At 55.6% G+C, this 16800-nt stretch overlaps 1 protein-coding gene across 3 annotated transcripts in view; it reads right to left on the minus strand.

Annotated features, from left to right (window-relative positions):
* Positions 1-4487: 4487 nt before the first annotated feature.
* The window catches only part of Eogt (EGF domain specific O-linked N-acetylglucosamine transferase), a 29405-nt gene continuing 17092 nt past the window's right edge, over positions 4488-16800 (minus strand). For all 3 annotated transcript variants that reach the window (XM_047534830.1, XM_047534828.1, XM_047534827.1), the window contains 6 exons: positions 16714-16800; positions 16133-16201; positions 11110-11171; positions 8472-8591; positions 7086-7188; positions 4488-6600 (listed from right to left, as the gene is read on the minus strand). In XM_047534830.1, coding sequence (XP_047390786.1) covers positions 6454-6600; positions 7086-7188; positions 8472-8591; positions 11110-11171; positions 16133-16201; positions 16714-16800 — 588 coding nt within the window. In that variant the 3' untranslated portion in view covers positions 4488-6453. The remainder of the gene's footprint in view (positions 6601-7085; positions 7189-8471; positions 8592-11109; positions 11172-16132; positions 16202-16713) is intronic.

The raw sequence follows: 16800 nt of genomic DNA on the forward strand, positions 1-16800 counted from the left end.
ACCTTAGCAAATCTAAAAAAAAAATCAATATAATACCATGTATCCTATCAGATCAAAATTGAATCAACTAGAAATCAACAAGAAAAATAATAGAAACCATATAAACACATGAAGACTGAACAATACTCAATGAAGAATATAGAAATTAAGAAATTCTTAAAACAAGTGAGACCAGAAATACAACATATCAAAATCTCTGGGACAGTGTGAAAGCAGTTCTAAGAGGAAAATTTTATAGCACTGAGTGCTTACATGAAAAAATTAGATCTCAAATAAATAAACTCGTGCTCTACCTCAAGATCCCAGGGTGCTCGCTCTTCCTGGGACCCACAGACCACTGCCTCTGGGGCAGAGGTCGAGACTGCCCATCCTCCCCTCCTCCTCGTGGCCTCCCACACTTCCGTCTAGGAGGTCAGGCCTCACGGTCGCAGGCGGGAGACCTGGGGGACCACGTGCGGCTCAGTGCAGGTTTTCGGTGGCAGCGGCAGCAGCACTGGGCAACCCCAGGGGAACCTACCAGACACTACATGCCCAGGACCTATGCCCTGGGTGTTCTCGGCAGCCAGAAAGTGAGAAGGGTCAAGTCTCAACGTTGGACTGTGGGCTCAGCTCAGCCCAGGTCTGCAGCACCCTGGGAGTGTCGGGCTCGCTGTCCGTGGTGCTGAAGTCTGGGCTGTGAGTTAGAGAGAAATGAGCAATGGCAGCCTGTCAGAGCCGAGAGGCTCCCAGCTCACTGCCCCCAGAGCCTCCTCCAGCTGATGGGAAGGCAGAAGCCCAGAGAAGGCAAGGGTTTTGCTCAAGCCACATAGTGACCTTAGGAACGCGCCTGGAAGCAGCCTCTGGATGCTTGCTCAGACACAGCTCATGCCCTGGAAATCCCGGGATGTGGGATCCCACAGACCTGCAGGGTGGCCCCCAGGCTGAACAGGCGACCCCCTCTCTGTGGCCGAGCCCCAGCTGCTCTCCTCCCCCCTCAACCCCCTCAATGGTAGCCTTTCCAATCTTCGGCAGACGGTGCACACACTCCAGCCTGTGGAAGCCTGGCAGCTGGCAGGGGAGAGCCTGGGCACCATGTCCCTCCAAGACCTTGATCACACCGTGGGTGAGGCCTGACCATCCCCTCACCTCCCAGTGTCCTGCTTGGCTTTGGGTGTACACAGCTGGGGGTGAACACCTCAACCCACCAGTCAGGCTAGCAGGGTGGGAGCAGCGGTGGCTTCAGGTGTCAACTTGGCTAAAGAGCCACTGGGGGCAGGGCTGACCACAACTGGCATGCTCCTAGACACCTTCCCAAGCCCAGCCTCCTGCTTTGACAAAGCTGACCACGAGCCAGAGCTGAGACACAAAAGAGGCGGGCCTCTTGTCTGTGCAGACCTGGAGAAACAACGGAGGCAACTGCGGGAACTCAGTCCACCACGCCCTCCGCAGGACGCCTCGACTGGGGACCTGGGGTGCAGCTCGGATGCCCCGCCTGCCCAGCCCCCGGCGGCCTCGCAGTGGGGAGGGGGTCACGCGGCACCAGTCCCCTTCATCACCTCGCGGGTGCCAGCAGCGATGGGGCGGGGGCAGCAGAGCCTGGCACTGGCCACGAGGTCCCTCCGCACCCAGTGCCCATGCAGTTCCTGCCCGGTGGCGCTGCAGCCTCACCCACGTGTTGCTCTTCGCTGATCCACCACTGCCACCAGAGCGCTGGGCGCAGGCCGGAGGCCACGGCCTCCTCGGGCAGCTCCTAGGGGTGCCCCCGGGCACGGCAGCCCAGGCTAGGAGGTCAGCAGGTCAGGAACAGAGGCAGCCAGGGCCGACCAGGGCTCTGGGCCGCGAGATCCTGGCCTTCTCAACTTCAGCACGCGTCCAGGCCTCCGCCAAGCTGGTTGGCGCAGTGCTGACCGCCCTGCGGACGCATCGGGAGCCACTGCGTGGCGGGGGCGGGGGCCAGCGAGGGGGGCGGTGCCGGGGCTTTCTCACGTGCCAGGCCCCTAGGGCGCCAGCACAGGTGCACCTGAGACTGGGCGCCCGACTCTCTGCGCACGGCTCAGGTCCTCTGGCGGTCCCTGTAGGGGCCAGGACATCAGGGTGAAGTTTCCGAGCTGGTTCCTGCAGTTTCCACTGGCATTCCTCAGGTGGAGGAGAGCAGCTCCGTATTCCACACAGAGTTCTGCATGCAGAATGGACCTGGTGCGATGCAGGGGGCTGGACCGCAGAGGCTGGGGCACCCTGCTGTGCTACTAGGGAAGCGCCAGTGGCGCACAGGTAGCTCAGTGCCTCAGAGCCCTGATACTGGAGGCTGTGGGTTGTAGTGGGGGCACCACCCCATTGGCCCAAGAGGAAAGTTTTGGAGGTGGGTGCTGGCCAGGCCTTGGAATGGAGAGCCTGGTCTGGGGCCACCCAAGTGCAGAGGTCCCACCACAGAACTGTGAGAAGTTGGTGGTCAAGCCTGAGCGGGCCCAGGTTCCACGGCACCTGCGGGACAGGAACATATTCCACCTGCTCAGGGTGGAGGCTGGCAATTCCAATCCCAGGAGGACCCAACTTGCCCTGCCTTTGGGCCAGCAAGTAAATGCTTTCCTGTCCGAGTCCCCTGACCCCCATGACAGGTGGCTTCTGTGTCCACCCACACAAGGCAGGGGGCTCTTGTTCCATAGCAGGCCAGCCCAAGGTGTGGATGCATTGCAACCCAGAGCACCTGCAAGCATCCACCACCCACTAACCTCAACCTCCTGGGAAGCAGATTTTAGCAAACAGTGAGAAAATGGAAGACCTGAAGGTCAGACTCAAGGGTTAACCACTAAAGTTAGTCCTTTTCCAAAACCTAGTCAGCATAAATTTTATCCCATAGTGTAGTACTTTCCCAAACGCTGATTACCATGAATTTTAACCAACAGCTTAGTACTTTTCCAAATCCTGATTAGCATAAATTTAGACTAACAGCATTCACCCAAGTGCTACATAAACACACAAGTGGTAACTCTTGTGGGGTCCCCTCTTCTGCAGGGTTTCTGTTTCTGTTTGCACTGGAATAAATCCTACTCGTACATTCACTCATTACGTTCCTCTGTGCATTTCCCTCTTCACATTCATGAGACGAGGAGGGAAGAAGTCGGTGGTGGGCTGCTGGGGTCTGCTGAGGGCATGGCCTGCCATTAAGAGCCGCAGCACGTTCCTAGGCTCGGATTCCTGCAGCTTAGGTAGACCCTGCCCCACACCAGCAGCAGATGCGTACGATCCTGTAATCTCAGCTACTGGAGGGGATGAGGCAGGAAGATCTCAAGTTCAAGGCCAGCCCGGGTAACTTAGCAAGACCCTGCCTCAAAAAGCCTGGGGTGTAGCTCAGTGGTAAAGCGCCCTGGATTCAATTCCAGTCCAAAAAACATGCAGACCCAGGCGCTCCCGATTGCAGGAGGCCAGGAAGGGCCAGCACACTACCACTGCAAACACTGGATCCCTCGCACTGCAGGCCAGAGCCTCCTTTGAAGGGCACTAAGCCCCTGGGGCTGTGAATGCTGCCCGCTGATGGACCCAGTGGAGTTCTGTGCTCAGATGAAGGAGGTGCCCTGCCTGAGGTCCCGGGGCTCTCTGAGAGGGCCTGGTCTGGGGCCTCTTGATGTGGGCAGCCCCTGCCTCTTGGGGCCTTGGACAGATGCAGAGCCTCAGAATGCCCGGCAGGGGCTCACCTGAGCCGGCTCCACGGCTCATTCATTGCCCTGCCCAAGTGCAGCCCCCTACCTGCCCACAGGTGTTGATCAGGAGCACCTCCCAGCACACCACCAGCAGCACTTCCTGTTCCCGAGAAATCCCGACCACTCCCTATGTCCATCCCGCCAGGAGCTGGAGTTGCCCTTTTTCTAGGTAAGCTGGGTCTTCACCCTTCATCCAGATCCCTCCAAGGGGCCATGAGAACCCACCAAAGGGAGCCTCGGCCTCTGCACCCGATCCGGAGCTTGACCTCCCGCTTCAGCTGGCTGAGCAGGTGCTGCTGGAGCACACTGCGCCTGCGCCTGCGCCTGCCCAGGGCCGAGGCACCTGCACGCGTCCTGAACGCGCCTTGCCTGGTTTCTGCACTGCAGCCCTGCCTCATGGCATGTCTTCATCAGGACCTCGCCGACCCTGTTCTGTGGAGCGCAGGGCCACACCTCAGCCCGACCCCACAGTCCCACCCCACAGTCCGGACCAGGGCCCGGCAGCCTGTGTCTTTTACTTACTGCTGTTCAAGCCTGTGTCTCCCTTAGAACGTCAACTCGTGAGGGTGCTCGTCCATTCCTTTCATTGCTGTGTCCCAGAACCTCCAACGGGAGCTAGGACACAGCAGTGGCTCAATCGATATTTACTGAAAGCATCAGATAAAAAGCTACCCAATGAACGTGAAGTATGATTTTCAATTAAACTGAATTCTTCGTCAGTGAGCACCTTAATTTTCATACTCTACAAACTACCAGGTTGAGGAGGAAAGCAAGTAGATCACATTCAGACACAGGAACCCTGCAAATGAAAAGAGTTCAGCTATTTAATTGAAATATAAGAAAATTTATTCCAAAGCCATACCCCAAATGTACAATGAAATGCACCCCCTTCGAATTCATAACGAAGAACAAAGTCAGGCTTGACATTTTAAATACTATAACAAATTGAAGACCTGCTTTTGTCCCACCTAAAAGTCTCGTGGAAGTTAATTTCATAATAAAAGTGTGAAAAGTACATTCTTGCTTGTATAAAATGGATTCTAAATGCTAAATATCCAGAGTTTTATTGTGGAATTGTGCAGGGTTTCTGAAATTCTCGGTAGTCTGAGTCCCGTGTCCACCCGTTCTTAAAGGGCGGTAAGAAGATAAATGCTGAAGCTCGGGTTCAGACTCGGGCACAGCAGGGCCTGGAAAATCCCTGCAGGGGGACTCGGTGCCCTCTGCAAGGAAGAGTGGCAATCCCTGTCACTTAAGAAGGCTCGATGTTCTCCTTCCTTTTATACAATTTCAAAACCAAACAGGAGCTTTCGCCACAGAGAGTCACAATTTTCTCCACAGATATTTTAGTAACGATGACTACTCTAGAAGCCCGTCACAGTCCTTTAAAGGAAGCTTCAGCCAACTTCTGGGAAGGTTCAGATACAGATATTTTGTTTGGGTATCACTCTTGTGTTGCATGTTCTTTTTTTTTTTTTAACAACTCTAAATTTAAAAAAAAAAAAAAAATCTTTAGTTTTGTTGCAATTTGCTAACCCCCACTTTTAAAAAACAAAAGTAGCCGGGCACACCTGTAATCCCAGCAGCTTGGGAGGCTCAGACAGGAGGATCACCAGTTCAAAGCCAGCCTCAGCAACAGCAAGCAACTCAGTGAGACCCTGTCTCTAAATAAAAAATGCAAATAGGGCTGGCGATGTGGCTCAGTGGTTGAGTGCCCCTGAGTTCAATCCCCAGCACCAAAAAAAATGAGAGAGAAGTAACTATTCTCCAATTAGATGACTCAAGTGTTAATAAATGTGAACCTCACATTCTGTGGTACAAAAAAAATCCATGGCTTCCGACAGCTAAATGCATAGTTCACAAACAGGAAGCCATTAGTCAATTCAAGGGGTAGAAATGCATTCTGGCATTCTTTTTAATTGATGGCACTTTTTATGGATTTCACTTGATTGGAAAATTCACATTCACCTTTTTCTTGTCTTACTTTGTTAGGGGAACATCTCCCTCTGGCCACTGAGATCTGTACAAAGACTGGGGCCCTCGCCACTGATCCCGGTAGATGTGCACACTTACGCAGCCACAGACACCTGCATGGCAGAGACCAGGCCCTGCAAATTCAACCTGATGCTCCACAGGAGTCGGTGCAAACCAGCCCCGAGGGACTGACTGGGTTTGTCACGTGGAGTTGTCACGCGTGGGGAAAACATGATCGCAATATGCAACGTCTGAGTCCGTGTTAACACAGAGGCACACTCGGCTCTCGATGCCCACAGCCTGCAGCAGGCTAGACGCTCATCTGCAAGACGGTCCTGTAGACTGGACTGGAAATCGCGGCGTGTGTGTGTGTGTGTGTGTGTGTGTGTGTGTGTGTCCTTTCCTGACAGCATGATGAAGAGATCACGGCCAGTAAAAGAGCCGTTCTTAATTTACTCAAATACCAACAGGTCAGAATAGTCTGCAGTTACAATCAGAAGCTATTTTACAAAAACGTTTACAAATCTGTAAAGCTGAGAAAATTGAAAACTTTGGTATCCCTAAGAAGAAAGCTCAATTACCCAGTTTTAAACCATAAAAAGTACATCTTTCAGTGCAAAAGTATTGCTATTGTAGCAATGACACAATGAACACATGAAACGGAGACTACAAAACACAAACGTCCTCAAAGTGCGTTTGGTCTGGAAGAGGTCGCGTGGCGCTGGGAAGAGACTGGCTGTTTTGCCAGCTGGCACCTCGGGAGGAGGGCTGTGTGACCCTCTTCTTGCCCACAGGCTCGCCACATTCACAGCTCATCGTGAGTCTTCTGAAACGGCCACTTGGGGTGGTGCAGTACGTGGTCTGCAGCCTGAAGGACAAGACGCAAGAATTCTTCTGCGTCGAAAGAGTAATTGTTAAACTTCTCGTGATCTGCCAGAGTCGGGTGGTCGCTCTGTGAAGACAACCAGAACACAGACCACAAACCACTGGGGGCGTGCTTTCCTCGCACCAGGGTGGTCCTTTAACCTTGGCCAGGCAGCCGTTTCCACTCATGCTACACATCAGACGTCAGCAAGCTCTTTCTAGGAAGGGCCGGTGGCCACTCTCCACCTGCCAACCCTGCGAGCACATGCTCTCAGTCTGTCACCCGGCTCTCCGCCGAGCGCAGAAGCAGATGAGGTGACACAGACACACAAGTGTGACCACTCCCCGTAAAACTTCATTTTCACAGACAAGCAGCGCCCACTGTTGATTCCTGCTGTATTAATCCAATCTTTCTATGCCCAGGTTTCACAAAGCTGTCTAATGACATTGAAATTTTGTCCAACTGGCCAATATCCTCTATGCTAACTCACTATTTAGAGAGGAGCAGTTTCTCTTTGAAGTTTAGTGATCACAGTGTTTTAATAATCAGTGTTTAAAGTGACTCAACTTTACCTTCTCGGGACGAAAGATTTTGTCCATCTTTTGCCAAGTGATGTAGTGGATGCCCCTCAGCCGGGCCAGGTCTAAGTAACAGCGTTCATCTTCACAGTTGTATCTGGGGACACAAGGGTGTCAACACCAAGGGTTTCCCCAGTCCACAATTCTATGTGGCCAAGACACGCACCACCCAAGTATGTTCTTGCAACAGGGTTCGTAAACAGTTAGCAAGACTGAAAAAAGATAATATTTAAGATATTCTGGGGCTGTAGCTCAGTGGTAGAGCACGCGTCTGGCATGCACAAGGCCTTGGGCTTGGTCTCCAGCACGCAAGTATCTAAACACTAACTAACTGAATAAATTCTCAGAACCTGCCTTAACCCTTACAGAGAATAAGATCAAGGAACAGAGGGGACTGACCTCATTCAGTGGGCCCTACTGCCTGTGAACCGATACTGTCTTGAAAGATGTTATTCTTTGCACAGACGGAGGCAGACGGGAGGGAGCAGCCCGGGGCGTGCAGCTAGCTGGCTGACACAGGAAGCGGAGCCTGAGGCCAGCTTAGGACTCAATGTCCACGTCTCCTCCGTTACGTTCTGCTCCTTCCTCTGTCTTCTATCCGTCCCTCCCTCTCTCCCCGGCGAGAAGTGCAGGACACAGGCCCACCATCATCTGGGGACATGGCCAACCCTCGCTGCTTTACAACGTTTCCCAGAGCACTGGAGGGTTATGATAACGCTGTTCTTAAATAGTAGCCTCCTGTTTACACACTGAGTCACTTGGTTTTTAAAATGGAACCATACAACCAAGATATTCAGATATGAAGGGGAGAAATAAAATAGCAGGGATTGCTGATAGGCTGCTAAGAGGCAAAAACGGGGCCTGGTCCTGACCACAGTGCGGGAGGGAAGACCACACCCAGAGCTGACCGCAGAGGTACAGGGACGCCCTGACAAGCGTTTCCTCCACGGCCCGGACTTCCTGAGCAAGGAGCCAGTGAGCACTGGACGAGGTGGCAGGCAGGGTTTGGAGGTGTGCTGTGCATGACGAGACATAGCAATTCTTTTTTTTTTTTAATTTGAGCTGTGGCTCAAACCCAGGCCCTGCACATGCTGAGTCAGTACTTGACCACCTGCGGACTGACATCCTCGGCTCCCAGGTCCTCTTGCAACACAGTCACTCCACGGACTGCCTGAGAGGCTCGTGGTGGGAGAGGCAGGCAGGAAGGAACTCAGCAGGGAAACCTGGGGGCACCGCGGGGATCGTGTGGGGGCGCCCTGCCAGGCTGCCTCTGGACCTCCCGGACTCCCCCAAGGCAGGACCCGCCTGGGAAGGCCGATCGTGACGCCTCTGCCCTCAGAGTGACAGTCAGCGCCAGCCACCCCCAAGCCCCACACTCACAGTTCAAACACGACAGCCCAGTCTGGGAGGAAGAGCAGGTGGGTGAGGCCAGCGCCGTGCATCCCGATGAAGATGTCCGTGTTGTGCGTGAACCGCAGCTGGTCTAAAAACCTGAACTTTCTGTAACATGCAGAACACCAGAGGGGGAGGAGGGAAAGTCGGCTCGTGATTCCTGGGGGCATTCGCTGAAGTCACTCTCCACACCTACACTTTTTTGCCCATTTCAAGCATCCTCCAGTGATTAGCAACTTGATTTCCTTATGACTCAACAGTTTCTTCAGACGTGCATTTCTAAAGAGAACCTAAGGCTCCCTTACACAGAAAGCCAGTGAGGCATGCCATCCACAAAGTCGTGAAAATAGAGCGATCAAACCAAAGGGCAGCCTTCACACCCACGGAGAGCCTACCACAGGACTGAGCCCTGAACCCGACCTCGCTCCCTCTATCACAAAAAAGGATCAGCAAGGGCGAGCGATGTCACCACATGCCAGCGCCAAACTGAAGCTTCTTCAGGATAATGAAAGGGCTTCTTCAAAATGGAAATGAATTTCCCCGCGTGTGACGTGCGCTGCTCGATGCCATCCACACCCGCAGAATTGACCCAATTCCGCCAGCACCACTTCCTGCCTTTGCCGCAGACTGACCCACCACGCCACGCCCAGCAGGGAGCACCGTGTTCTTTAAACATGGACAGAGGTGCAAACTCTGAGCCCAACATCAGCCCAAAGTGGTTCGCTCAAGGCTGGGCATGCTGGAGGGCAGTGACGTGAGTCGACAAGGTCCCAACCAACAGGTCCGGTCCCACTGTGCCCAGGGGAAGAAGAGCACCAGCAGACCACTCGGATGGAAGCGGCAAAGGCAAATTCCTCCTGAGCAACAGCAAAAAGGCCCCAGATCGAAAGGCAGACGGCAGCTCCGTGCGTGCCTCACACCAGGAGCGCGTGCCTCGGTGTCCCCAGGAGCGCGCGCTGCCAGCTGAGGGGTCCGCCCTCAGGCACCCCCACGCTGATGTGTGAGTGAGGTCCCTCGCTCCCCGGGCGGGCAGTGGAGAACTGACTGTCCTGTCCCTTCCTCTGAGAAGCCCTGTCTGTCCCCAGCGGCCGGGCAGCGACGTGGCCCGAGTGCCCTCTCCAGTTCTCCAGCAGGTGCCAGGGCTCTGGCTCTGTCTGTCGCAGCTCAGCCACTTCCTCCCCTGGCAACCAGAGAAGCCACCAGGTTGGAAGAAGCTGTAAAGGGGAGTCACCGTGTGACCTCCGAGGACAGAGGAAAGTGCCAGCTGAGAGGCGGCGTGGCCTCCGGCACCTCTGGGCACGCTGAGCTGCTCCGCCGTGGCCGCTGGTCTGCACTTGGGGAGTGAGGCTCTGGGGACTAGCGCCACACCACGCCTGGCCCCGGGTTCCCCACGCCAGCCTGGTGGCCACCCTGGTCAAGCCAACAGCGCTGCGCTGTGACTCGCGTGCGGCCCTGGGTGACCCCCGTGGCACCGCAGCCCCCGTCTACGCTGGGCACTCGTGTGGGACATGTAGACTTTTTCTGAACAGAAAAGACATCATAGTCATGAATTTGGAGAATGAGACTGTGATTGGGTGGCCGAGGGTGGAGACAAGAATTCTCACTTTTCCCTCCTTTCTTTTGAGCTGCTCTGTCCTGGTCTTTCCAACCAGGAACGCCTGCTGCTTTACAGCCAGACAACTCCAAAGCCAGCAGGAATCGCCTGGACCACAAACAACGCAGACACTCCGTACACCTCAGTCTCTTAGAGGTTTCAGAATGTCAAAAGAAGTGAAAATATTTTGGAAGATTCTTTAAACTTTCATATTATTCTCTGGCCCTCAAATTATTCTCAGAGAAATAATTTTAAGTCCAAAGTTGAAACCTGGTAGCTAGCAGGGTAAATCAGGTCCATGACATCATTTTAAAATTCAGAACTAGTTGTCAAGTCTTTAAAAAACATCAGAAATTTCACCCGTCAGTAGATGGATGGATTAGGAAACTGTGGTATGTCTATACAATGGAGTTCTACTCAGCCATAAAGAAGAATGAAATGATGACCTTGGCCACTAAATGGGTGGAAATGGAGACTATCATGGTAAGTGAAATAAGCCAGACTCAGAAACTCAATGTTTTCTCTCATATGCAGAAGCTAGAGCAAAATAAAGGAACAGGGGAGGGAAGGATAGGATAGGATAGGATAAAGGACCAATCAAGTTAATACAAATTAATAGATGCGCAAAGGAAGTCTGGTGGGGTAGAGGAAGGAGAAGGGGCGGGGAGGACCAGAGGGCAAAGGGAGGTCAGGAAAGAACTCGATCTCCATGCATTTATGGGTGTGTGGGGATGAACCCGTCCTCTGTGTATGACCATTAAGCTCTAATAAGTAAGAGAGTAAGTAAGTAAGTAAACAAGTAAATAAAACCTGGACTCGTCCTTCTCCTGAATAGCAACAAGGTGTCCCAGGGCCAGTCCAGGAGGCTGCAGAGACATGCCGTCCCTGGGCCCTTGCCCACGCCACACCTTCACGGCTGGGGTCTACGGGCCTGTCCAGGCCTCCGGGAGTCAAGAGCTCCCCTGGAAGCTTCCCCGCACTGCAGCTCCGCGGGCCAAGGGGACAGCGTGTGCGGGTGCAGCCGTCACTCACCCGTACTTGTAATCCACGAGCCGGACTTCAAACATGGGCACTGTCCTCAGTTTACTCGCAAGCTGGAAAAAGGGGAGACATTTGGAATTTGTTCCCTCCTTCCCTTTGGATTTAGTTTCCACCAATGGTCTTAAAATTCCTTGGCTTTGCACGTAGTATCGTTCAGGTGTTGAGTGACTCTCGGGCCACTGTTGCGAACTCACCTGAATTCACCCCGAACACGCTTGCCCCACCCGGCCCCGGCACAGAGCCTGTTTGAAGCTGAAAGAAGCCCACCCTGGGCGCAGGTGCCCAGCACGGGAGCTCGGGCACGGCCACACCCACCGGGCGGCATCAGCCGCCACCTGCAGCGTTCCTGACCGCCTGCGGCTTTCTGCCCACCCACAGCCTGGCTTCAGACGCATGGAGGTGCTCCGCGCCTGTGCCCTGGAACACTGATATCCCGTGTCTCTGCACAGAAGAAAGACGCCCTCCCAGCCACAGGAAGCACGCAGCTCGCCTGACCCCTCATCCAACTCGAGGCCGGGGCTCTCTCCGTCCCCCACCAGCAGCCCAACGCTGTGGACCCTGCCGTCCAGCGGTTTCTGCACCTGGAACATGTGGCCGGGGGGCAGCTCAACACTCCCACAGCAGAGTCAGCGCCATGGGGTGCTGGCCGGCTGGCTGACTCTGAGGGAGAGAGCTTGCCAGCAGGGAGGAGCCCCGGGCGCGCCGCCCAGCCCACCATACTATAAAATGAGCTTTAAAGTGCACCGACGTGCAGGCATTTGCTTTTGGTCTGTTTTGTGGTGCTGGGCTTGAACCTGGGGGTGCTCTGCCACTCTGTTACATCCCCAGCCCCATTTCAAAATTTTAAAACAGGGTATCCCCAAGTCGCTGAGGCCGGCCTTGAACTCACCATCCTCCTGCCTCAGCCTCCTGGGTCACTGGGATCATAGGCGTGGCCACCACACCCAGCTGTGCAGGCGTTTGTGCTTTAGGTTTATTTTACTTAATTCTCATAAAAATCACCTCCAAGCCCAGCACAGTGGCACACACTTGGAATCCCAGGGACATGAGAGGCTGAGGCAGAAGGATCTCGAGTTCAAGTTTAGTCTGAGTACTTAGTGAGGGCCTGTCTCAAATAAAAAGGGCTGGAGGTATAGCTCAGCGTAAAGAATCCCTGGCTTTCATCCTTAGCACCGAAAAAAAAAAATCATATTCAGTAAATACTATGATATGATGCCCTTTTTAAAAAAAAAAATAGTTTTTAGTTGTAGATGGACACAATGTCTTTATTTACCTATTTATTTTTATATGGTGCTAAGGCTCGAACCCAGTGCCTCCCCCGTGCAGGGCAAAGGCTCTACCACTGAGCTGCAGCCCCAGGACTGCGATGCCCATTTAAGTGAGACGGAGCTCTCTCGGGACCTCCGAGCTGGCGAACAGGCCAACTGAAGTCCAGGCCTCTGCCCGGATCCTGGGTCTGGCCAAACCCCAACCAGCCCATCGCACCCAGGGCCTCTCCCAACGGCCCCCGACTCCCAGGAATGTACTTCTGCATCAGAGTGGAAGGGCTGATGACAGGTGGAAGACCATCCTCCCAGGGGGGCCTGGGCCAGTGGGCCTCATCCTTGGCCTTTCAGGGTGGTGCCCCAGCAGAAATCATGTGCCTCTGAGAGCCCCCAGCAAGCGCTCGCTAGTTCAGGATTTCTAGCCACACCAGAGAAGTGTCTGTCCCTTCTGATGCGACTGCCCAAACCTGGCGGAAGTGGATGCACCACCCTTTAGTCCAGCCGCAGGGTTCGACGCTCTGTTCACGAACCGAGTGTAGCCAAAGGCGCTCTCTCCCCGGCCAGCTGGTGCCCATTCAAGCAACATCAGTCCCAGGGACACAGCACCTGTTGGATGGCCTTGGCTTGGCACTGGGAGCCGAGTCACCAGGGCTCCTCTCTGGGCAACACTAGTGGGAGATCTGCAGGACTAGGTCTGATGACACCAAGCCTGCTCTGAGATGCTCCCGCCTCTCCACTGCACTTCCTCCAGGGCTGACGCTGCTCCGAGGCACTCTGGCCTCTCCACTGCGCTTCCTCCAGGGCTGACGCTGCTCCGAGGCACTCTGGCCTCTCCACTGCGCTTCCTCCAGGGCTGACGCTGCTCCCCGCGGGCCCCTTCCTGAAGGCCAGGGTCATGTCAGTTAGGACTCCCCTAAGATCCAGAGGCCTTTAGGCAGTAGAATAAGCAATCTCACAGCTGGTCCCTGTGGTCGGAGCCCAGGGTTCTCCTCAGCAGAGGGCAACCTCAGGTGTGATCTAGCCCTGAGATTCACTGCCCTTGGCCTACAGCAGAGGACAGCAGAAGACACTGGCCACATGTGTCTGGGGCCCAGGAGGACAGAATGCACAAGAGCACAAGGTTTAGGCTGGACGTGCGAGCAGCGCCCGGCATCTGTCGTCCACAACCTGTTGCTGCTGAGCTTCCATCTGTCCAACCAACAAAGGCTCACTGACCTGCACTTGGCCCTCCAAACCCAGGGTCCCGCGTCCCTAGACTCGACCAACCACAGACTGAAAATATTCAGGGGCTGGCGGGTGGCTCAGTAGCAGAGCACAGACTTAGCATGTGAGGCCTGGGTTCAACCTCAGCTCCAATTTCCTTAAAAGCTGCATCTGCAGGGGCCTGGGGGTGCGGTCAGAGGTACTGCTTGCCCAGTGTGCACAGGCCCTGGTTTCAACCCCAGCACCACACGCAGGCACGCGCACTTGCTCACACACACACATTGAGTCTGTAATGGACAGGTTTTTTCTTGACATTATTCTCTAACGGATGTGGTACGATGACTTGCATATCATTTACATTGTCTCAGGCAATATAATTAATCTAGAGGTGATTTTAAAAACACAGGAGCATGAATATGGGTTCAATGCAAATACCATGCTGTTCTGCACAGGGGCTTGAGCGTCCACAGATGTTGGTATCTGCCAGGGTCCTGGACCCAATGCCCCACAGAACTCGGGGGTGGACTTTATTTTCCTTCTGGGTCTTTAACATAGTCACGCATGCGCGCACACACACACACACACACACACACGCAAATACACACACACTCAGTTCTCCCAACCACTGAGCTTCTGTAGTCTGCCACCTGCCCACGTCCTCCCCCGTCCACAAGGTCCTGAGAGGGCATGCCAACTTCACAATTTTGATCAGACGGTTAGGCATCCAAAGTGACCCATGCAGATATTTTATCCATCAAAGCCTGAACACACACCCCTTCCTAAATCCTTCCTGCTTCAAGTCCACTAGCTGCTCAGGCTGAGTCAGCGAGTCACATTCGACTCTCAAGACCTTCCGGGCGCCCTCACTGCAATACGGCGCCTTCCGAGTCGGCACGCCGGGTCCAGCTCTAGAATCGCCCCGCAGCCCTGTCGCCGCTCCCTCCCTGGGCCGTCCACCTCCCTGTGCGGGCAGTGATTTAAGGGTAAATAAGCCAGTCCCTGCCTCTCCTGGTGTGGCTGTGACAAGGTACTGCAAGTCCTGAGGCTTAGAGCAACACACCGCATCCTCTGGCTGCTCTATAGGGTCCACGTCCCACAGGGGCTGGGTCCCGTGAGATCCCCTCCCCAGCTCCTGGAAGCTTCCACACCTGAGGCTCCCGCCCTGCCTCCAGCTTCACAGCCAGCACCTCGGCCTCCCTGTCCTCCCCGCCTGGCCCTCTCCCCCGCCTCGCCCGTCCCTCCCTCTCCCACCGTCAAGGAAAGATAAGCTGAGGTCTGATCTTCGAGAATCCAGCCAAGAGACGAGCTCCCCAGGCAGGGCAGAGGTTCTGGGCGGACGGTGGACAGAGCTCAGGGCCAGCCGGGATGCAGGCCAGCCTCCCTGTTCCAAGGCAGCTTAGGGACACCCATTCCACCTGCTGCACAGCTTCCCTCACACGCAGGCCCCCAGTCACAGGTCCCAGTGCTGAGAACCAGGCAGAGGGACAAGGGACGCTGTCCGGTCACCACACCTGCTCCAGGCTTTCTGACTCACGCCGGAACAAAGCCCAGGTCCTGACCTTGGTCCACCATGAGGTCGCGCCACGCCCGGCTCCTCTGAGCTCCTCTGACAGCCCCAGCTCTCTGGAGATGCTGCAGCCACCTTAGCGTTCTCCCCATTTCCAGGACAAAAGAAGCCTGTTCCACGGAGCACCTGCCTCCACCCGGGAAGCTCTCCCTGGCTGGACTCCGCTCTGATGAAGGCTCCGCAGGGGCGGCCCCTCTCCAGGCCCCCATCTCCCCCAGCACCTGGAGAGCGCCCTGCACACACCTCTGCTCCTGAAGTCACCCCACTGGCCGACCTGCCTGTTTCCTGTCTGCCTCCCACCGGCTCCGCGGGCAGCAAGGCTCCCTATCTTGCCTCTGCTCCAAAGCCTGGCTCCGGCTGGTGCTCACCAGGCTCCTGCACGTGCTGGGACGGAACCCAGGGCCTGCGCTGAGCCGCCTCCCGGCCCTCAAGGGGCTTTTGTGCCCACACTGCTGGCTGGAGGCCACCCTCGCGCCGGGCGCTGCAGCTCCATGGGCCCGACACGGCCTGAGGTGAGACAGTTTTAGGAACTGGTGCTGTGGAAGTGGGCTGGCGTGCCAAGAGGCGAGCGATCCCCAAGACTGCCCCCGACGTGGACGGAGACTCTGCAACTTTACCTGCTGCCAGGGCCAGGGTCTCACCCCACGCCACCAACCATCTCTAAGAGACACCTGCACAGTGCCACTGGCTCACCTGGAGGCGAGTGCACAGCGCACTGCTGCTGTGGTGAGGCGGCAGGACGCCAGCTGGGCCCCTTCCCGGCTCAGCAGGGGCACCTGGACGCTCCAGCAGAAGGTGGTGTGCGACTGCCACCCGCCAGTCAAGTCTGGTAACTCAGTCGGCCACAGGCCGTCAAGCCTTGCAAACCCTGACCGCAGAGCTCCAAGCTGACGTTTCCCAAGCAACGCGAAAAAGCGAGGCGCGTGAGTCACGGGGTGAATTCAGCACGTGATGTCAGGAGAGCACGTGGAAGACTAACCTCGTCTTGGTTCAGTATCTTACGGTAGCCCGTGCTCCGGGAAAGAATGGTGACTCGAAGCTTCCCATCCTGCAATCGAAATGGGAACGGAAAATAAGGCCACACGTGCCTGGACCCACGAGTGGCCGTCTGAACCCAAAGCGTGCGTCTCACAGGAAGAAATGTGACCTGGAGGCCCCTGGGGAGCGCGGAGCGTTTAGCTGGATCCCCACCTGCTCTCGGGAACACAGCATGCCCCCTTAGGAGTCCACAGTGGACAGCAAAGAAGGACTCAGCCCTGCATGGTGGCCCCTGGGTGAAAATGGAGGACAGCACGTACAGGGAGCCAGCCAGGCACACACGGGTGCCACGCGTGCCAAGGCGCTCATCTCCCAGAAGCAGGGGTGGAACGGGGGACACCGAGGCAGGGAAGTGGGCGGGGCAGGAGGAACGAAGGGCTGGTCAGCAGTACGCAGCCGAGCTCGGGAGCACCAGGATCCAGCACTCTGCGGCGATCCAGGAAACGCCTGCCCAGACTGCGTGCCCTGCGGGTCACTCTCTCTGCCAGGGTCCCGCTGCTTCCGACCGGGACGCTCGCTCACCTGGGGGCCCTCTTGCCTGATGTGCAGCCGGTGCAGCAGGTGCTGGGAGAAGGCCCTGAAGAGCCCGGTGTGCTGGCAGCCCGAGAT

This window comes from Sciurus carolinensis, chromosome 19 (assembly GCF_902686445.1).
Source record: "Sciurus carolinensis chromosome 19, mSciCar1.2, whole genome shotgun sequence".
Taxonomy (NCBI): Eukaryota; Metazoa; Chordata; class Mammalia; order Rodentia; family Sciuridae; genus Sciurus; species Sciurus carolinensis.